Below are 23,581 nucleotides of genomic sequence, written 5' to 3' on the forward strand. Positions count from 1 at the left end.
TTCCTGAATATCATCTCATGGAACATAGCGGTTTTGGGGGAAAAATATGACTTCCAGATTGGAATAATTTAATTGAAAAATATGACCTGTGCATTTTTCAAGAAAATTGGTGCCTTGAGCCAATGTATAAGTCTGGTTATTCCTCTTTCTATGTCCCAACCATTTCCTCTAGACGGGGTCGCCCGTCTGGCGGCCTACTAATTTGGGTTAAAATCTCACTAAATTGCAAAATTACCCACCATCATTGTGCCTCATCGGATATGATGAGGTTAACGATTCGGGTTCCTCAGGCCACAGTGATCCTGGAGCTTTATAACATTTATGCCAGAGGTGTGCAAGGGGGGGGCCAAATCTCCTACCATCTCCTTGCTTGCCGATTCACTCCTCACCTGCCTCCCAGATTCTCTGCCCATAATTGCCGGCGATTTTAATTGTACTTTTGAACCGCTAGCGGTGGACGGTGTCGGAGGCTTCTCTGACGAGGAGGCCAGATGGGGAATTCCACAACTGACGACTGTGCCAATTAAAAAATGGACACCGGTCGTCATCCAAATGAATGCCTTGGTAATGGAGCATGCCCTGGTAGCTGTGAACGGGCGCACGCCATCAGATTTTGCGGGTGCTTGTACCTATAATAGGATCACTTGCCCCAGCAGAATAGACTACATCTTGGTGGATAGGAGACTGTGGAGACATGTGGGTGACATGATTGTCACCCCATCTATCCATAGCGACCACAACCCCCTATCTCTTAGTCTGCGGAACCTCATAAGTGAGGGGAAGCCCCTGTCCAGTAACAGATTGAGGCTGGCGACCAGAGAAATTGTACCCTCAAACTGCAAAAGATTCATTAAATGGCAAAATGTTGTCATTAATTAACAAAAGCATAGCGCTTTGGGGGAGATCTTAAGTGCACAGAAGGAGAAGCTCTCTGCAATCTGTACTAATGATTTAGGCTCTGCCCTGGCTGATGTGGTTTATACGGAGACAATTGACAGGATGGCCGCTCTCTTTCTTGACTCTCGCGGGTCAAGCCAATCAGAGAGCAGGAAACCCACAGCCAAGTGGTATAACCAAGATTGTAGGGTGGCTAAATTCAAATTGATATGTGCCATTCAAACCCGAGATACAGCCGAGGTTCGCTTAGCACGAGCCGAGTACAGGCGAGCACTATTGGTGGCAAAGAGGGCTTGGGATGACTCCCACTGGGAGGAGCTGAAGCTGGCTAGCCAATCCAAAAATGGCCAGGAGTTCTGGGCCTTAGTAAGAAGAGCAAATGGTGGCGGCACTGAACCAATACCCAATCACAGTGCTGATGGGGAATGGTTTGACCACTTCATGAGGCTCTATGAAGGGTCAGGGGCACCAGATAACAGTGAGCAGTCTGTATACTGCACTCCACCCCTGACTGCCGCCACGACCCTAATTGATCCCGTAGGGCAAAGAGAGGTTGAGTCAGCCATTAACAAAATAGTACAAGGGAAGGCACCAGGCCAGGATGGCATCCCTGGCGACTTGTTTCGTGCCAGCACCAAGCAGTGGGCCAAGTTTTTCTCCCTTTTGATTAACGCCCTTCTCCATGGGTCCCCAGTTCCGAGTTCATGGAAGGGCGCCGAGGTGATTCCAATTTATAAGAAGGGACAAAGGGATGACCCTGCCAACTATCGTCCAATTAGCCTCATTGATGCTGGACAGAAGGTAGTTGACAGGGTACTCTTGGAAAGGATCCTCTCATGGGCGGAGGAGAACAACATCATCTCCCAATTCCAGGCAGGCTTTAGGGCATGCACAGGCACTGTTGATCAGGCATTTAGGCTGATACTACTCCACTGGAAGACAGTATCCATTGGCAAGGGTGGTTTGTACTTGGCCTTTATTGACCTGAAAACCGCATTTGACCTGGTCCCCCGAGAGGGTCTGTGGGCAGTTTTGCAGGAGATGGAGTTCCCTTTGCCCATTCTGAACTTGTTGGCCCGCATGCATGACGGAACGTATGCATGCATTCGGTGGGGCACGCAGGAGAAGAAAACTGCTAAAATGCCAGTAAATAGAGGTGTCCGTCAAGGTTGCGTCCTGGCGCCAACCCTCTTTTCTTTGTTTGTAAACGGGGTTGTCTCCTTCCTATCGAACATCAATGTTGATGCCCCTAGCTTGGCCGGTGTTAAAGTCCCTGCTCTGCTTTTTGCGGACGACACGTTACTGGTTTCCAAAACGCCTATGGGGCTCCAAAAGCTTTTGGATCGGTTCTGTGTTTTTTGTAATTCTAGGGGCTTGGTCATTAATACCTCCAAAACCAAGCTCCTTTATTTTAAACCTAGTAGGAAAGCCAATTGTACGCTCATACTTAATGAGGAGCCACTAGAGCGTGTTAAAATGTTTGACTACCTAGGGATTAGGATATCCGACCAACTGAATTGGAATTTACATATTGAGAAAATGGCCCTAAATCTCAAACGTGTCCTGGGTGTTATCGGTAGGGAGCACAGAGAATATTATTATCCAGACCCATAGCTCCTGCACTGGAGATATATTCCGCAAAAGCTATAAACAGTGCACTCTATGGAGCGGAGCTTTTGTGTTTCAATAATGTTGATTCCCTTGTTATGGCCGAAATAAGTTCTTTAGGGAGCTTCTGTCCTTGCCCAGGGGCACCTCGAACAAACCCCTTCAATATGACCTTGGTCGCAGATCTATTAAAGATCTTGTCATCTTGCGACCGCTTCTCTATTGGGCTCGCCTGTGGCGTACACCTGAGCTAGCTAGCTACGCAGACGGCCTTAGAGAAGTTATGAATATGCAGGGATCGCATACAATTGTATGGCTAACAAAGGTTAAGAAGTTTTTAATGGCTATTGGTTTTAATGTTGCGTGGGAGACCGGTGTATCGGTTTCAAAACTGGAGGTAAAGCGAGCCTATTGGTTGTGGGTTGATGCCCAGGAATCCAGAGCTGCTAACTTGGGTAGACTCACAGACGAGTTTCGTCTGCACAAGACAGTACACTCTCTTGAACCGTATATGGATTTCATTAGAAAACCCAAAGACAGGGCTTTATACATCCAGTTTAGATTGGGAACCTTACCGGTACAGGAACGTACTTCTAAGTGGAAACCCCAATCAAACACCTGCCACCTGCCCGTCTTGTAATGATGCACTTGAAATTCCGCACCTTTTTTTTGTGTGTAGCGCCTACAATAAACCAAGATCAAAATGGCTAAAACCTGTCTGTCGGCAGCTCGAGACCAGGAGCCATGTCGCTTCCCTAAGAATCCTTCAGACAGATCCTAGTACAACACTGGTTTGTGGGGTCGCTAAATTTCTTAGCTGGGCATGCGTGATCAGACTCAAAGATCTAAGATAAAATTTTATATGGCTATTTTCTTTTTAAATTACGATCAAAGCTGTAAACTGGTTTAATGATTTTTTTTATTTCTGTCTTTTTAATTATTTATGAAGTGTTCTTATAAAACATGTACTGTATTTTAACTGTTTTGTGCTTTTTAAGATATTTTTAATATCGAAATAAAGCTTTGTCTTGATATTGGTGGTGGTAGTGGAGGTGGTGGTATTGGTATTGGTGGTGGTGGTGGTACTGGTGGTGGTATTAGTGGTGGTGGTATTGGTGTTGGTGGTATTGTTGGTGGTGGTGTTGTTGGTAGTGGTATTGGTGGTATTGGTGGTATTGGTGGTGGTGGTGGTATTGGTGATGGTAATGGTGATGGTAATGGTGGTGGTATTGGTGATGGTGGTGCTATTGGTATTGGTGGTATTTTTGGTGGTAGTATTGGTGGTGGTGGTAGGGGTAGTGGTATTGGTGGTGGAGTTGGTGCTTGTGGTATTGGTGGTTGTGGCATTGGCATTGGTGGTGGTTTTGGCATTGGCAGTGGTATTGATATTAGTGGTGGTGCTATTAGTGGTGGTGGTGATATTGATGGTGGTATTGGCGGTGGTGGTATTGGAAGTGGTGTTATTGGTGTTAGTGGTATTGGTGGTATTGGTGGTGGTGGTATTGGCGGTAGTGGTGGTATTGGTGGTGGTGTTGATGGTGTTGATATGGTATTGGCGGTGGTGGTGGTATTGGTGTGGTGGTGTTATTGGCGGTGGATTGGTGGTGGTAATGTTCTTTATAAAAAACAACCTGTCTGGTGGCTTTAGTACAGCTGCATGTAACACAAATGTGCTGTTGTCAGCTACAGCCCTTTAGCACAGGATTATGTGCTACCTGGAATTCACATGACTTTATTCGCTAATCATTTCTAAAGCCATTTTACCCGGAGGGGGGGAGGTGGAGGGTGTTGAAACAGACACAAGATAATTACGGTTTAAAGTGATTGAAAGCAGGCACCCGTATTACAGGGTTGCCGTGCTGCTTAAAAAAATACCAGTGGTTTCACCTGCAGCAGCGCATGTCCGGCCTGCAGTAAGAGAAACTCAATAAAGTAAATAGTGCTTACAGACTAAATAACAGGTCCTGTGAAACAACTGAAGTAAAAGGCCCAGTCGCCATGGGAGGGTACAGATGAAGACAAGGCCATACTAAGGAGAAACTAACATGCCTACTAACAAATCCGAAGGTAGCATTTATGAAAGACAATGACACAAGCAAATGAAAAATATGGGAGGAGAGTAGGTGCGGCTTCTCTCCCATACTCTACTACAGCAGTCTCGCAGAGGTAGCAGCACATATGCGCTGCTGCTTGGCTTGACCTAAAAACTAACTGACTTTCGGGGGCAGCATTGAGGGGGGAGGTCGTTAACCATGAAGAGAAAGTGTCCGGCGGCGTGTATGGCGATTCCTGCTTGCGGGCGAACTGAAACAAGTGGCGCAGCAGTGGAGCCATGGCTGGCACGCGACAATGCGCGGCATGTTTAGGCTGCCCCCAGGCTATCGCAGAGGGCCCAACAGCTGAGGTGGGACGTTCCTGGAGATCCCTTGCAGCGCGACTGCCAGCAAAAAAGCAACAAACAGCCAGAGGCAGCATTATGATGTGAGTGCAGCAAGCAGGGACACCTAAAAGGGTGGATGTGGGTACCTGCGGAGAGCCTCCCAGGCACTCCCAAAAGGTGATAATCCCCCTGAGACTTTGACTGCACCACTCCCTTCAAACCTAGGGCCTGAAGCAGATAAGACTTGTGCATCTACGCAGGATCTTCTCCCTTTCCAAATGTTGGACATTTGTTTTGTTGGGGGGTTTTGTGTTGGATTAGTTGGGGAACACAGATGAATGCAACACCCTCTTACACCAGATGCATACGCAGACCCATTCACCCACGCCACGGTGACCGGAACTCATTTTAGCAACCCACACCTATACTCTCACCTTGACCACAACTCCCATTTTACTGGTTTTAACATATAACATATTTACAAGTCCCTATCGCCACGCAGAACTTAATTTGTAAGTGCCAGGGCTTGTGTCAGGAGGCCACTGCAGCTTGAACCATACATTGCCACATCAATGCTGCCAATGACAGATACTACACAAATAATAACCAACACACTCCTACAAGTTTGAGAATTCGGACTATTTCAACTCCCCCAAAGCTATAAAAATGGCTTGGGTGGTAGATAATAGTCATTTATAATCTATATTAAATTAATAATTAACTGTTGTTTTGGTCATCTCCAAATTAGTCAGACAGCTCCACCTATGGAAGACTGTCACTAGTGCCAATTGTGACAGTTAAGTGCTGGTGCTAATCACTGGAAACCACCGGCTCAAATTAAGCCCTGTCTCCAGGACAACGTCACTTTTTCTGATATTGTGGTGGCGATAGGGGCTTCACCTTACTTACAAGGCAGCGTTAAACCACGTAATGTGGCTTAACGCTGCCTTGTAAATAAGTCACCCTTTAATGCTATACTTAGCGGGAAAGGGACTGGTAATGGGTGTTGGGGTGGGTGTTCCACGCAACACTGATTGATTTTGACTCTGCCTCATATTTACAAGAGTAGCATAAATATGGGGCAGCGCTAAAATTAAGACCAGGGAAAACCTGGTCTTACCCTGGCACAACGTGGAGAAATGTTTAATTTCTCTTTGTTTCTGCTGTTTCCATGTGTGTTGCGTTGTGCAGCACACAAAGAAAAAGAAAAAGGCCATTGATTGTTAATGTGCAGGAAGGTGGTCCTTCCTGCACATAAACAAACATTAAAAGAAAGTGATGTTTTGCAACTTATATGTGTGCTGCATTAAGCAGCACACATAGAAGTTTTAAAACGCCTTTTCAGATTGTTTTTGTGCAGGAAAGGACAGCTTCCTACACAAAGACGATCTTCCCATGCAACGCAAGCACCCGTGTATCATGGTGCAAGGGTGTCTGCGTTGGCGTCTCTGTGGCTAAATTAGCGCCAGTGCAGGGGAAAACATAGGGCTGCACCGTATCCTTGTAAATACAGCGCAGCCCTGAGTTTTAGAAGTGGCGGGCGGGGCAGTAAGCCAAGGAGCTTAACACTGCACTCTGCCACTTCCTCGTAAATATGCTCTGTAGAGTTTTGGGTGAGTTGAAGGGGTCCAGTACAGATATCGGTTTGCTCCAGGAGACACCTACTCTAAGGGGACCAGCACCAACTACGCTCTAGATCCTTCCCGATCCAGGACCTTTCATTGGCTCCCACCAAATAGCAAGGGTTGCAATTTTACCTAGGGACCCCACAAGGTTCTGTGAGCAGAAGGTCCTGACCAACGAGTTGGGCAGGTGACTGTTGTTAATGGGCATCTGGGAGGACACGCCCATTGCGATACGCAACATATATTGTCCGAACATTGGCCAGGAGGCATTGGTAATGCCCTTTGTGCAAAAGCTAGCTAGAGCCAGAGATTACCATTCCTAATTAGGGGCGATCTTAATTACGTCATGCACACTACCCTCGAGAACTCACAACAGGGGCTGAAAAGTACACCAACCTTGAATGCGTCATGCAAAACTATGCTCCATGCACTGGGTCTGACCAATGCCTTGAGATACTGACATGGCGTTAATAATAGACTATTCCAATTTCTCAGCAGCCCACAACATCATGCCAGAATTCACTACGTGTTGTTAGATAAAAGGCTACTACCCCAGGTTGATGATGTTTCCCAGAATCAATGACGCATTTGGACCATGAACGGGCCCAGATGACATTGTCCTGCCCTAGCCCCAATCTGACATGTCATTGGGGTGCCTGGAACTGAATGACTCTCTTAAGGGACCGGGTGGCACGGCATGAGATAATTACCTCCATACAGGAATACCTCCATCTGAGCCATACGGATGAGGTGAGCCCCTGAATAGTATGGGACGCCCTAAAAACAGTGGCGAGAGGGGTGTTTATCAGAGAGGCTTGCAGACTTAAGTGGATGTGAGAGGTTGAACTCCTCCAACTCAGGTATAGTTTGCTCCGGGGAGAGCAACTTCATAAACCCAGCCCCTCTAAGAAACTCTGGCGGAATCTTACTGCACTCCGTGACCAAATCCACTCTCCGGAATACAACAAGGCCAACTACATCCTAGCCAGCTCGGATACCTGATTGTATGAGATGGGAAATAAAGCAGGCTTCCTCTTGCCGAACAACCTGCATGTCCATCGCTCCAAGGGGTATATCAAAAAGTCTTGAATACAGCAGGTACGCTGTGCTCCTTAGAAGAGAAGAAGGCTGATGCCTTCCATGAATATTATAGTACCCTGTATAAAGATGACCACTCTGACACAGATGCTCAACACAATTACGTGCAGTCTCTCTCCATACTTGCACTTTCTGGCGATGACAGAGAGGACTTAGACAAGCCTATCTTGAAATCAGGGATTTTGACAGCTATGAAGCAGCTTAAACTAAGTGTGGGTTCGGGCCCTGGAGGCTTTACAATGCTTTTATAAGCGCTGTGCCCCACTGAAGACACTCCTACTAACTGAGGTCTGCAACCAAATGTCCTGGACCTGCAGACTGGCCCCAGTGGTGGCGGGGGCCACAATAGCTCTTTTAGCCAAACGGGTGCACATCCTACCATCCCATCTCACTCTTAAACTTAGGGCCTTATTATGAGTTTGGCAGTGCAGGTGCGGGACCGCCCAGCTCCTGCACTGCCAAACCTGTGTAGAAATCTACTCTGACTGGCAGACAGCCTTCCTCTGTCACAAGGAGGGCATGAGTGCCACGGAACTCAAGAACATACATTTGAATTGGAACCAATTTTCCCCATGCTGGTAGACAAGAGTACATGCTCTGCTATCTCAGACACTCCTTTGCCACACTGCACTTAATCGCAGCAACACATTTATAGCAACACAATATATAAATATATACTACTTCGCTACCAGTTTAACATTTTGCAAATGACCCGGCCCAAGGGAGCATCAAGATGGAGAGACTTCATTGAGGAGTGAGGCCGACAGTGTTAGTTGTCTTCTGCCACATAAAGATTGAAGACTGCCCACCGGTGATACTTGCCAACAATGTTTTAAGGTCAGCAACATATTTTTTTATTGCATTATGTTTGGATGACAGATTCCACCCCATAAATGTGGTATTTTTAAAATACAAATATGTAATGTGAATACGTTTTGGACAGTTTGTAATCGTTAGTTATCACAATCCGCACTTTACAGCTAGTCTGAGTGGACCTCTACCATCTGGGATCTGCCTGATCACCTTTCTGCAGCATATTCTCCATCCTCACCAATGCATTATACACAGTTTTGCTGACAGCAGAAGAAATCACATATTGCAACGTGAATTTACAAAAATAGCTACCTTCATTCAATACCATGTTTTCTGCACCCTCAGAATCACTGATCATGCTAACTTATTCCTTTGCCATTCCATCAGTCCACCTTCCAAATAGCTTGCTGTGTTTCAAGGATGATACATTCACCAGTCCAAATCTAAACAGTACCATATACTATAAAGAATAAAAAAATACCTATGGCGTTTGCTTATGAAAGACTGGGGACATAATACGTGGCCAGTCAATACATTTATATCCCTCTCTTTCTCATTTCAAAAATATCAGTAGTCAGAGTGCATTGCCTGCATTCAAGATCTATTGTCCTATATTCACTTTTACTTGCAGCTTCCCATTGTGCCTATGTTGGTGTCTAGCTCCTAGCTCTGAGCGACAGTTTTCAACAATCTGTTCATGCCACAGTGTATACTAAACTTGTTAATTCGTCACATGCTTTAAACATCAAAAACGTTTAGATCATGTTATGAGCTTTAATATGCACGGTATGATTAACAAATACTGTTTACTTTTCAATCTATTCCTGCTCCTCAATAGGTAATCACACTAACTCAAATAGTTGTGCACAAGCAGCATCATCACTACCATATGCAGAAGTATGACAAACATTTTTCATTACCTTTCTCGTATATTTAGGCTTTGAAGTACGTTTATTATTTGAAAGCTTTCTTTGAACAAACAAAACAATTGACAGTACAATTCTGCTACTAATACAATTATGAAATAGTCTTTTGACTTATAATTTATTTAAAAAAATAACGGTCTCATTCAGTGATTTTGATGGTAATAGCTTGGTAGATGACGATGATAGTCTTGCAACTCTTTTACTGTTAAAAATATGTATTTTTGATTCAGGGCAATCTTAGAATGTAACCAACCTTTTGTTTCTTCCAGTCACAATCGTATGAGGACCTATGACACATATGTGGGAATTGGCTGGCTAATCCCTGGCATGGACAAGGGTCTGCTTGGAATGTGTGTTGGAGAAAAGCGAATTATCACCGTGCCTCCCTTCTTAGCGTACGGAGAAGATGGAGATGGTAAAGCTACAATTAATTATTCATTTACTTTTTTTGTCTACATTTGTTTGCTCTTTCCTAAAGCGTAAGCCTGACAACTATTAATTGCAAGAAGAAAATATTTAAATGCATGGTTTCTCAAAGTGTTTTATCCTGATCTGGGCCAACAAAGATTTCAGTGTTGCAGCATAGGCTCACACGCCAGGCCTTATCTAGGGTTATTTTTTTACATAAAGACAGGAACATATAGTACGAGCATATCCTGGCTTCTTGTATTCCTCGACCGTCCTCGAACTGTCCTGATGTGATAGATGCTTGCTGTGCACAGCACATCTCACCAAACCTGAAAGTCGCTGAGTGCGTGTGTTTTAGGAAAGAGTTTTTTGTAGTAGCAAGCTAGGAACACACACATAAAAATCAGGACTTAATAGTGATTGGTGACAATGTGTAAGGTTGGTTTATTGAGGAAATGTTTTGTTCTCGATCTTCCGGTGAGAGAAAGAAAATTCAGAATACAATTTCTTGGTTTTGTCAAATGGGTTCTGGATTTTGACTGTTCCACCGATAAATTACCCATTTCTAGGTAAAGTGTGAATTTCCCCTGCAAAAGAGCCAATTGTCTACTATTCCCATAAATGAACAACTGATGCAAACAAATGAGAGGCTTGTTTTCCCTTCATATTTTCTCCTGCATTGCACTAATTAATGTAAAAATTGTGAACGTTTTAATTTTTAAAAATTTTAAATGTGATGTACTCCCCTATTTGCTACTGGGTAGCATAATAAAGTAGGGAACTAATTTAACAAGTATTTGCAAAGCCAATAGGTCTCGCCTTGTTGATCTATTTCAGTGCCAATGCTTTTAGATGATTCTCTGCAGCTTCAACAAAAAGAATGAAGAACAGGCACGATGATGCACCCACTGTTGCCAATCATGGCCTTCTGTAGTAGCCTGTATGCATTATTATTTATTAGTAATGCACACACGAGCACCAGTTTCCTTTTCTTATTGACCGATCTGAGATAGCAGACGCCACCTAGGTTTGTAAATAAAAGAAAAAAGTGCTTTTCTTATGTTGTTGCTTGGGGGTGGAGAGTTTCAGTGGCGAGAAGGACACAAGAGAGATAGAAAGAGAGCGGGAAGCACCCACGGGACAGAATAACACAGATTACAGTAGGAAGTATATTGCAGGGGAAAATAGAAAGAGAGCCAGAAAACACATGCACTCTCATAGAGTGTTTTTGATAAAAAATAAAAAAGTAATTTCTAAAGGTGATACAAGTCTGCCAATCAAAATGCTTCAGGCAAGGGATAAGAACAATAAGAGGACCCAAAACCATCAAATAAGAAGCACAGAAGAGTGACAACAAAGCCAAGCAATGGAAGCAACGGGCAGGTTCTAAGCCACTGTAAGTTCTTCGTATTACCTACAAAAGGTCATTTGCAGCCAGACAACTAAAAGCTGTATGGTATGACCTAAAAATGTGCCTGTCAAATATAAATCATATTGGCTTGTTACATTTCTAAATTTTCTCCTATTTTCAGGCAAAGACATTCCACCTCAAGCATCTTTAGTCTTTGACGTTGCTTTGCTGGATCTTCACAACCCGAAAGATAGTATCACTGTCGACATCCAGTTTGTGCCTGAATCCTGCAAGCGACACAGCAAAGTCGGAGACTTCCTCAGATATCATTACAATGGGTCACTTCTAGATGGCACATTGTTTGATTCTAGGTAAGACACTGCAATGCTTTTATCGCCTCAATTAATTCATCATCCACAAACTACCACGCTAAGAAACATTGACTTATTACTGTTACATTACTAATTTCAAGAAATAAGCTTTTTTATCATTTCCTTTGCATTTCTTCTGACCCTATTGTTCAGGTGTGCTTGATATCTTACACTTGTGAGATAATGTGGACTAATACAGACACTTATCTAGCTCCTAAAAGGATGCATAGCACAAAGAGTTGAATCCTAACTATTGTTTCTAATTCAGACTTCGAATTGAAGGCATGTGTGCAGAGCTATCATCTATAGCTTTGTTTCTTGTCTGACATGGTACAGCAGGAAATAGAAGTAAGGTGAATCTTAAAGAATTTGTATTTTTTCATACATTTGTCATTTGAATTTGACCCTACATGGATAGTAGAATGACTTTCTGACGGCTCAGGCTAATAGGAGGCCAATTTAAGGCGACTTAGGCAAGGATGCCCATTGTTTTTCTTGCCATTTAACACCATCATTGGCAGTTGGCATTACCCTGGGCCAAGCGCATATGGATCTTCCCATATTTATAAGGACAACCAGAATATGCGTATACACCTTCCATTTATTGAGATTCTGCCTATCAAATCAGCTTATGCAGAACATATATACACTCAATAAGATGCGAAAGGCCTAAAACACAGGCCTTCAGTTATTCACGTAAAAGAAGATAGTTATAATTGAAAACCTAAAAACATTGACATTCATCATTTATGCTGAGCTTCGCAAACATAGGTCCCTTGTGCCCTCACACATGTTGCAAATGACATCAAATAGGGCACTGTCATTAGCATGACTGGTCACATCACAAGCCAACTAACACATTAAATCACCTTTGTTACGGTGTGATATATAAAGTAGGCTTTCACAGATACAGTCAGTAGCAATAAATATCCTCTTTCACATTCATTGTAATTGGAAAGCATGAGTACCACTTTAGACATATAGATGTCCCTTCATCGTTGAAGCTGGAGGAAGATGCTTCCCTATTGCATCAGGTAAGAGACCATTGGAGATTCCCTCTGAACGGCTGATCATGTGCATTAAGAGCAGGAGTGGCGGAAATGCCAAACAATTCCCAGTTTTCAGAGTGACCTGTATTCCACGGCACTGCCAACCTTTGGGGTACAGTTGGAGGGAGTTTTGGGTTTATCCACACTTCAAGGCAACTGTTGATGGTGAAAACTCAAAATTAGGTTGGTCTTTCTACTGAGCTGACAGCCGGGAGTGAGTGTCTTATCAAAATGTCTGCCAGGCTAACACTCTGACCGTGTAAGTCCACTGACCCAACACTGTAGTTATTTCGACTGCACTTGTCAAGAAACAAATCTCTTGTTATGGTTGTAGGATAGTGCAGCACTACAAACCTCTTTATATACTTTAATTTTCTAATTTCTATAGCTACTCACGGAACCACACCTATGACACTTACATCGGCAAAAGATATGTGATTGCTGGGATGGATCAAGGTTTAATTGGCGTTTGTATTGGAGAGAGAAGGAGAATTACTATTCCACCACATCTTGGATATGGGGAAGAAGGAAGTGGTAGGTGTCTTTTGATTTTGTTTTATAAGCGCTGGAAAGTGATATCAGGACGGCGACTGTCTAACTACATTGTATGGCACACACTAACTCTATGAGGTCCTGGGTGCTGGAGTTCATTAATGGCAATCTGTGGTGAAAGTAATTCATGGTTTTGGCCTCCTGAATACCAAACATATTCCTTCTGTTGGGTTTAACCTTAATTGAGGTACTGGGAGAAGAAATGTAACAGTATTTCCTTTGTTTCCTAATAAGGATGAACTATGAAACTCTAGTAGAGAAACAGACAGGACAGGATCTACTTGGATTTGCAGTCCTAGATGAGCTACATTAAAGTGCACAGCCAGGAACTAGATCTGCTTTAGTCTGACACAAGGTCCTTTAAAAAAAATCTGTGAATGAAGTTCAGACCTCATTTTATTCAGAATATGTTCAAGTTCCCAAAAAGGGTTGACCTAGCATTAGCTGTGCTCACTGGAGAGTTTGAGAATGGTATTGTTCTGTTTAAAGTCTGGCTTTTGCACCAGCAAGATTTTAACAATAACTCTGAGGGAAATAAAGTGTCCTGGTGACACAATGGTATTTAGCATATGTATTTGCTCCCCAGGGCATTTTGGTATTACAGAAGACTCTGATGGGGCCCCTTCAGTCACATGGATCACACCACTGCACTCTGTGTCCACATGATCACAAAGCAGCATTCCCTCATTTGCATGAGGACAGACTGTCAAATGGCATTATTGTTCTCCTTTAACTGTGCCTCTTGATGGGGAATACAGTTCCCCATGGATCACATTTTGTATGCCCCTCGAAGATGGGTGTAGTTACACACTGCACTCGCCTTCGGCTGGATCGTTGGCCACTCTGCAAAAGCAGGCCAGTTCCCTTGTATAGGAAGGGAGCGCAGCAGTTGGAAGCCATTGCTCCACCTTTTCTGTTGCACTGTTCCGTTGCAACTGTGACTTTGCACCTGCGCTGGAAATAACAGATTTTATTTTCATAATGTGATACATGGTAGCGGTTTGCACCAAACACACCAGTACAGCTAAATCTGGACCATGCACCATATCAATACAGTACTGCCTTAGGAGCAGTAAGTCCTTTGTGAACCCCCATATGTATGCTTGTACTGTTGGCACCCTGTATATAGGTCACAGTGGTTTCTCAGGCATAAGAACTGTTAGAATAAAGGCTTCCCCAAACATCATTGTCCACACCATACTTTCAGTATTGCAGCCAACTTGCTTATCTGATATCTTTACCCATTCTCCGGCCACAAATAGGTAATGTTTTTCTAATTTCTTTTATAGAGGGCTCGGCAGCATCATGTTATTACCCTGTGACATTTATTTATTATGCCAATACTGCCTCTCCTCTGCAAACAAGCTTTTTTGTTTTGTTTTTGCAGATTGCAGAATAACATTGGCAAAAAATAATTACAAAATCAGAAGGTCAGGTAATGCCATTGGGAGGCGAGACCTATTGCTTTGTAATGCTTGTTTTCATTTCCGCCAATGCTGAAGAGCAGAGGCAAAAGGCACAGGCACTGGTCAGCAATAGGAAAGCCAAAAGGCAAAGCTGGTGGCCTGTGATAAACAGAGAAGTATGGATTGAATATCAGCACACATGAACTTGTCACTGTTAATTGCTGTGAGCCTTTGTGCTTCAGCTCCAGGGCTCAATAGAACTAATTTATAGTAAGAACAGCACTTTCATGTTTAGAAGAGGATTTGAAAGATGGGTGTTGTAAAATTAAGTGCCTGATTTATGAATTTTCCATTCTCAAAAGGTGGTCGGAAATTGCACACTGAATTCCTGCGAATAGAAAGAAATTATGCAAACTGACCTATGTACTAAGTTGGGTCACAAAATTCAGAATCGTAGTGGTCACAATTTCACCTATCTCATTAGTATACTGAAGGCAGGTCAACCCTTGCGACCCACTCTGATTGGTTAGAGTCACAGGCATGGTGGCCTGCTGGGGTCATTAGACCACGATGTCTGTGATTGCTTTTAAATAAAGCTGATTGCTTTGACCACTGACTAATAAAACAAGCATTGGCATAGCCAATAGGCCTCGCCTTTGGGATAGTGTAAGTGTTTAGCCACAAAGCATTTTATCCTTGGTGTAGCGGAATTGACAAATCCCAAGATCATGAGCTAGAAAGAAGCTGCCATACACTGTCAGTACTCCATTCACAATAGTTTACCACAAATACAATAATAGAGCTTGTTAATAAGACATTCGGTCCAGATTAAAGAGTATCAGGTTTGTGAATTTACAGCCTGTGTTTTATGTAGGTTGTGCGCAGGAGAAACAGCTTATGCAAATTGAATAAAAGCACCCCCCCCAGCAAAGTCATTAAATGTAAAAAAAAGTTGGGGAGCTGCTCCGTATTGTTGAAGAGGGAGAAGTAGGGGAATGGGATGGGTATACGAAGTCCGTTCCAAGAATCCGAGTGGAGCCGTCCTAGTAGGAGAAAGACTTAATGGTTTGAAAAGAAAATATCCATAAAACTCACTTGATCTCAAGAGCAAAAGAGAATTCTTAATCTAAAATACTGTGTGGGGTAAGCATTACTAGTGTTTTTTACCTAAAACTTCACTCTGGGTAAATAGCTGAAATAGTTGAATTTCTTAAAATAAAACATGCATAATTTCAATATATTTAGCAATTACAGATGTGTCAGTGCCGCTCCACTGCACTTTACGGTTGATTAACTGGACAGCCAGAAAGATAACAGTACAACACAGAGCATTGGAATGTTTAGAACCTCCACCCCCCCTCCATTACTTGATGAGCACATTTCGCAATCTCAAGAAGCTGTCAGTCATCCGACGAGAATCATTTGTGTACCTTTTCAATAGATGTGACCCAGAGACAAGAAATAGTAGGGAAGCCTCAAGTGAAGTGTTCTTGAAGCCTTTAACACACAGGGAAATACCATTTACACCTTTGATCTGCAATTTGAAAATCGGAGATGCATCTCCAGGCTGAGGAGATCTGATAACCAGTTTTTTTCTTGGTAAAATGTTTGAGGGGTTATGGAGGGCCATTTTGTGGTTTTTATATGAATCGAATTTAGTAGTAAAAGGCTATCCATTTACCTTTTTGTTGATCAACGGGTACAGATAAATAAAACACTAACACGAACAGAGGCAAACAAAACAAAGCACGAGCCATGATAAAAGATGAGTGCGAGTGGCCGCAAACTTTTTTGTTTCTCAAACCCGTACAAGCAAACAAAACATTAACACGAACAGAAGCAAACAGAACAAAACGCGAGCTGTGAAAAATAATGAAGAGTGGTTGGCTGCAAACCTTTTTGTTTATCAATAGGTACAAGTAAACATAACACGAACAGAAGCAAACAAAACAAAACACGAGCAGTGAAAAAGAAAAAAGCACTGGCAGCTACAAACCTTTTTTTTTTTAAATCAGTCGGGTAGGCCGTAATGTAAATGCCCTCCTTAACATGAATCGCAGCGTCCGGAGTAGTGTTTCACCAGTGGAGGGCTATAAGGAAGCTTCATTAAGTGCGAGAGAGGGGGGCATCTGGCAGAGAGTGCATGTCAGATATTCTGAAATGGAGGGACGACTAGGAGGAACCCAGAGTGCAAAGCAATGGCTTTAATAAAACATTAAACTTGTGGTAGCAAAAACGGGTCAGCCACAACTTCAAAAACACATACAACACGCTACCTCGTCCAAACAAGCGTACACGTCTCCGCTGAAAGTTAAAAACAAGGAATGCGTGTGAGAGAGAGGGGGAGCAGGAGATGAGCCCGGGAGTGGTGAGTGTTTGCGTCCGCAGTCTGCTCATTTTCATGCACTGCACTTGTGCTTCTGGTGCGCCCCTGCTCGCTCCCGCAAGGTGGATGCTGCCACAAGCACGAGTGTGTGCTTGAAAATGAACAGAGCAACGGCTAAAGGCCCTCCTAGCATCGCATGCGCGCTGCGAAGGCGAGACCTAAAACATGTTTGTCAACTCTCTCATGACCTCTTCCCTTTTGTGAATGGCTCACCACCAATTTAGATTTAGTGGTAAAATATTTTTGTTTTTCGACCGGATTTTGATCTGAAAACATTAATACATCGCTTCAAGAATTGGTATTTGAAAGAAACGCCTTTGATACACCCTTTCCAAACAGCAATTCCTTAATGTTTACTTAACCATACAGAAAACCTTTTCTGAATCGTTAATTGGGTTTAGTAAATTACAAAGAGTGTTTTAGCGGCCCAAACCCTCATATTTACTGAGTCTGAGGGCTTGCGTCTGTTATATCATTGCCATTTACCAGTGATCTTTGTGATTTCAATGTGCTTAGCTTTCTGGCATTAAAATGTCTCCTAAAGATGACGATAAAACGCAATAACATACAGACTTGAATAGGATGGAAAAAAATAAAACAAAAACATTCAGAAAGACACCATATGTAAAACTATAGTGTGCTAGTCTCTGATTCACAAAGAAAATAGTTCATCTACATTTGCAGATTTACATTTATGTGTGAGGCTAGATTTACTACTTTCTGGAGTTAACAAACATTCCCAGGAGTCTGTACAGAAAATTGCACAAGGCATTGGGATCCTATTCCCCTTTGTGAAGAGCTCCATAGCAGAAACATCTACATAGAGGCAAATATATTTTTTCTCTACTGGGAAAATATTTTTCCTGGTGGAGAAACCCCTTCTTCTGCACCTCCACTGAATCAGGAAGTGCTCCATTCTCGCAATGGAAAGAAATTTTCTCTACACCTTGGCTTGAGCAAAAAACTTTCTATTTTCATTGTGAAAATTGTAATGAGAGGAGTTGATGAATTCCCACAAACATACATGTTTGTAGTATACACAAATGTTCAGTACTACCCATGCCGTGGAACATCCGCATTCGGGTTTTACGTGTTTGCATAGCTCTGTTCCAGTAAAAGAGATCTCTGCAAATGTAAATAGATTTGTGCTATGAGGAATCCCTTTATGAATTCCTGGCAGATGTAAAAAACAAATCGTGAATTTGTCCATAAACTTATGTTTAGGACAACACTACCTTTTTAAATAGGGCCCCTAGTTTCCACTAGAAGCAGCGTATAGTCCGATTTAACAGTACATTTCAGAAATATGACCAAATGTTTGAAAATAGGTGAAGTGACCCTCTTGTTTTAGATGCTGTTCTTTCTGCTGTGGCCAGTTTGCTCAGTTCTTTGAGCCCACTGCCCACATTTAATTTATTGAACAGTTTCAGATTTATTTTTTATCAATACCATTCTCTCTCTGAACCCATTTTTGGCTCCTCCGTTCAAATGAGAGACTGTTGATAAGTCTTCGTCAATTGCAAGAGCAAAGGAAGGCAATATCTGCTGTTCAGTGATGAATTCTGATCTGTAGTGGACATCCTTCACAAGCTGAATAATATTGAGTAGCCCATATTAAAACAAGAAGGAGTCCAGCACCACGGGCGCAAATGCACAATAGATTCATGGGCTTCCTTTCACTGTACCTGTTAGGGCCATATATCCGCCCTGGAGATCGGACCAAGTCTGAGTCACTGCCATGGGCAGGAGTGCCTTAAGAGGATTGTCACTCTTCTGGGCCCCCTTGCAAACCCAGCATTGTGAACTCTGTCTTACCTCGATGAGCTAGAAATGGGCATCTTGCACCCACGAGGTGGCTCTCTGGTAGCATTAAGACAGAAGTAAGGGAATGTTGGGTGTAACGCTTGATCTTGTCTTAAAGACCATTTCACAACATAATACTATAGGGAATCATGATGGAGAGTGAGGTATCAGGATGTGCCGGAGCAAGAGGTTGTTGGACGTTTTGTGCCAAGCTGAGTATAAAACACTGCATGAGGATATTTTACTGTAAGCGACCTTCCGCCACTTACACAGTGACAGGTGTATGCGACAACCTAAGGGAAAAAAGAAACATAAACAAACAGCAGAACAATAGCATTTACATGTTTTATCTGCAAACTCCCCACCCCAACTCCCCCCAACCCATACTCACCCCCCACCCCCGAGAGACATATGTCGCCCTGTAACATATACTCCAACTGAAAATCAAAGTATCTTAAATAGGTGTGGAGTAGTGGATGACTCCAGGTGGTAGGATCAGTGAAGCGCAGTGCCAACATCTGCGCTGGCAGTCCTGAAAAGCTTAGTCAAAGTTTGCAAAACTGGCCTTTTGTCCATGGCCCAACTTGGCCCAATTACAACACAGTCAGACAGATGAGGGAGTTTGACTCAGTCGTTCTTTTAGTTGAGTTACTGCATGCAAATCTTTTCCATTGTTTAAAGCAGACTCTGATCTTTGTGGCCGTGGCGGTCCCGAGGATCATGAGCTTGGGGAGTGCGACACATTCTTGGTGTTGCGCCGTCTTGGCCGAGAACGAGTGTGGGCCCTCTTCCAGCGCTTGACCGACTGCGGCCCTCGGGCAAATGACTGTTGAATGGACAAGAGTGAGGAGCAGGGTGGGTGGCTTAGTTGCTTTTCCTCTGTGAGCCACTCTCAGGCAGATTACAGGGTTTCATAAAAATGGGATTTCCCTTCATATATGACTTTAAGTCATGCCCGGAACAGGAGTCTGCAGGATGATTGGAGAGCCCTGAGTTTTTGTTTAACAGCTTTATACGATCTATGTTTTGCTTGGACCTCACAGGTGTAATACGGAAACATTTGTATTTTGGAATTTTGATATTGGATGTCTGTTTGCACTCTAGCCTCACTCAGGATATAGTCTCTGTCCTTGAAGTTCAAGAGTCTCGCTATCATGGGCCGTAGCTAAGCGTCCGGAGGTGGTTTAGGGGTGAGTGCCCTGTAGGCTCACACCACTGCTAACCAGGGGGAGGATTTGTCCTTGGGCATCCAGGATTTGAACCAGCCTTCCAGGAATTCAGCAGGTTGGGAGTGCTCCACGTATCTAGGAAAACCCACAAAGTGCAAATTGCTGTGTCTGGAGCGATTTTCCGCATCCTCTGCACAATGGTGGGGTTAACCTGTGCAGGTAAGGAGGCGAGCCACCTTGATTTAAGGTCAACAACCTCATCCTCCAAAATGGAGAGGCATCCCTCTGCCTCTGTAATACGGGCAGTGTGATTACAGAGATCTTGGCGGAGGAGCGCCACATGGACCTGCCCCTTTTGGACCTGTTTCTGGGCCATACCAGTTCTGCGACAGCCTTCTGTACCGGATACTAGCTCCATGCCAGTTCCCGCTGATGCCAAATGCAATGGCACCTATGGATGACCTGATGCTGACACCCATGTCAGATGCCATATAGTATCCAGGTAGGGTACCTCGGTAGGGTCCTTCAGGATGCTGATAATGAGGAGGAGGGAGATGCTCTGCTCCCTTATTCTGATGATGCATTATACTCAAACCCTCAAAATGCAGGTTGGTTGGACACATCCGCTAAAACCAATTTGTACTGGCCACATGGACCACTAATCGAGGAAAGAGCTGCCTCACTAATGGTGGGGTAACCCTGTTAGTCCTTTTCTGGGCTGTGGCACTGGCAGACACTGTGCAGGACAGCAGCAACAAACTTCCAACGCTGTCTGCCTGGCTGCAATGGCTACCAAGCCACCTTAGTTTGACCTTTATGGCACATGCTAGGCTGGTGTAAAGTAAGAGCCAACATTTCCTTCCCTGCAAGAGATCCATTACATCATATGGGCCTGACAGATAGTTCAAAAGGCCTATGCCCTAACTTTCATTTCCCCCATGCCTGTTTGCCTCCCATACCAGAATGAAATACAGGGGAGCACTTGCAAGTCCTGATGCAGGAGGTACTTTATTGCTCTCCAACATTAAGTGGGTACCAGACTCCTAGAAATGTGAGGGGTGTTATTCCTGCTAGTTCCTCATCCTAAAAAAGATTGGGGTCTCAGGCCCATTATAGACGCGCGCCGTCGGAATGCCAAAAGACAAATTCAAGATGTTCAAGATCACTCAATTTCTGTCTTCGTTGAACCCAGGAGACTGGATGGTGTCCATGGACTTGCATGACGTGTATTTTCATATATCTGCTAAGCAGTCCCAAAGACATTACCTTTGGTTTCAGGTGGACAAAGAACACTTTCAGTTCTCTCTGTTCCTCACTGGCCTTACTTGAGCGCCCCAGGTGCTCATGAAAGCAGCGCTTAGTTGATAAAAAACCAAAACAAAACTTAAGTATAAGGACCTTGTCAGGAGGCCACATCTACTTGCACTGCCCATTGCCGCTGTCATTGCTGTAAATTAAAGGTACAACACAGCTACTAACCATTGCACTCCTAAAAGTGTGACGATTTTGGCTGTCCCAGGCCTCCAAAGCTATAAGAATGGCTTTGGCGGCAGATATTAGTAATTTTTTAAGTATATTGAACTAATAAACTGTTGTTGAGCTTGTCTGTAAATTAAACAAACATTGCTACCATGTGGCAGGCTATTATACATGATGGTGTTGATAATTAAGTGCCAGCACCGAGCACTGGAATCCACCTGCTCAAATTAAGCATTGCTTGACAGTGAGGGCAATGGTTGCTACTAATTCTTGAAATTCGGGAGTACATGTATTCCCCTATGTGTGATGATTGGCTTCTCAATATGAGCTTACAACAGTCAGCTGTGGACCTTCTCCAAATGACGGCCAGCCTCTTGACATCATTGTGGATTTCCATCAATGAGCCACAGTCACACTTGACCCCCTGGCGGAGAGTCTCATGCATTGGGGCAGTATTGTTCTCTGTGATGTTCAAAACCTACCCCTCCCTCCTCCCTCTGCCAAAAATCTGATATTCAAGATATGCTCCCAACATTTTCTGATCATTTCTGAGTCTCAGTGAAGATTGATTCTTGGTCTCCTGGCCTCCTTATCCTGTGCATGGTCCGACACCCTGGCTCTCCTCAAGCGCAACCCAACGACACAAGCCTGACCTCAGGACATCTGCTACTCAGAGGAACTCAGGATGACGAAACACCATTCAAGTTACTGGAGTGCAGATGGAGAACAAGTCAAAACTCCACAAAAAAAACTTAATCCACTATTAGAGGATACCGTCAGCAGATACGAAACACAAGCGTGCAGCTGTTGCAGTATCACATCTGCAAAACCTTTGCAACAAGTTCTCAGAATTCTTCTGCTACAAAATCACCTCCATGTTCAACAGCTTCGGAACGGAATTGTACTCCATCACTGTCACAACTCAACTTCCTAGCACAACCAAAAAGCATACCCTGACCTCTTGTCCTGCTGTCGCTACTTTTGACACCACAGCTGCCATGAAAAAGATCCTCTTGAGGCCCCACCTGACCCTTGCCCCCTCCATGCCTTCAGCAGAGGACTTCTACTGATCAACGAAGCACTAACACCCATCCTCAATGCCTTCACGGCCTCAGCGGCATTTCCGGATTTCTGGAAACAATTCACAGCCATGCACCTGCTCAGTAAACTATCCACTGACCCAGTCACGCTCTCCAACTACACAGTCATCTCCCTCTTACCATACCAGGCCATGATCGTAAAGAAGCTATTCAACAGATGCCTCACCAACTACCTCAGCAACACCCAGCTCTTTTAATGCCGCACAGTCTGGATTAAGGCCAACCACAATACAGAAACAGCACTCAGTGCCGCCACAGACGACATACACATGATCCCTGACAGACAAGACACGACAGCCCTTGTTCTATTGGACCTCACAGCATATTTTGAAACAGTCTCTCACCACTTCTTCATCAGACACCTGCCCAAGATTGCCATCCAGGGATCCGTTCTTCACTGGATCTGCTCCTTCTCAACAGACAGAACACAAGCTGTCGGCTTGGTCCCTTACTCCTTGAAAGTCTGCAGACTCATGTACGGAGTGCCTCATGGTTCATCACTCAGCCCCATCCTCTTCAATGCATACATGATCGCTTTTCCCAGTGTTATCTATCACCTGCGCACCTGACATAAACACCCTACACTGACAACACACAACTCCTACTTTCCCTCTCGGACATCACCACCAACAAAAGAAACAAGTTCCCCTCCTACATGACCAAAGTCACTAACTGGATGAAAGCCAACTTTCTCAAGTTCACCACCTACAAGACAGAAGTAGTTATCATCTGCAAAAAGCATCTTGCCATAGAACTCCAACTGGTAGGTGGCCTAACTTGGACCCACACCCATCACCTATGCCAGGAACCACGGAATTATCATCAACAGCAAACCGGACACAACAGTACAAGTCAATGTTGTCACTGCATCCTGCTCCCACACTTGAAGATGCTGAGAACATAAAATGGCTTCCAAGAAACACAAGAAAAACTGTCACTCACACGTTAGACACTAGCAGGTTGGACTATGTAAACACCCTCTACCCAAGATCGCCAAGCAACTCAAAGAATGAAAACAATCCATCCAGAACTCGGCAGCCAGCCTCATCCTCAACCTCCCACACAGAACTTACATTGCACCACACCTACGCGAGCTCCACTGGCTCCTGTAACAAATACGTGCTCATTTCAAACTCCTCACACACATTCAAGACCCAACA

The 23,581-nt window shown here is 43.9% G+C and overlaps 1 protein-coding gene across 1 annotated transcript in view; it reads left to right on the forward strand.

The window, feature by feature from the left end:
- Nucleotides 1-23,581, forward strand: part of FKBP9 (FKBP prolyl isomerase 9) — a 181,343-nt gene that overhangs the window by 76,443 nt on the left and 81,319 nt on the right. Inside the window, exons 4-6 of the mRNA XM_086964801.1 lie at nt 9,617-9,762; nt 11,288-11,477; nt 12,915-13,060. Coding sequence (XP_086820927.1) covers nt 9,617-9,762; nt 11,288-11,477; nt 12,915-13,060 — 482 coding nt within the window. The remainder of the gene's footprint in view (nt 1-9,616; nt 9,763-11,287; nt 11,478-12,914; nt 13,061-23,581) is intronic.

This window comes from Lissotriton vulgaris, chromosome 4_1, assembly GCF_964263255.1.
Source record: "Lissotriton vulgaris chromosome 4_1, aLisVul1.2, whole genome shotgun sequence".
In the NCBI taxonomy this organism is placed as follows: domain Eukaryota; kingdom Metazoa; phylum Chordata; class Amphibia; order Caudata; family Salamandridae; genus Lissotriton; species Lissotriton vulgaris.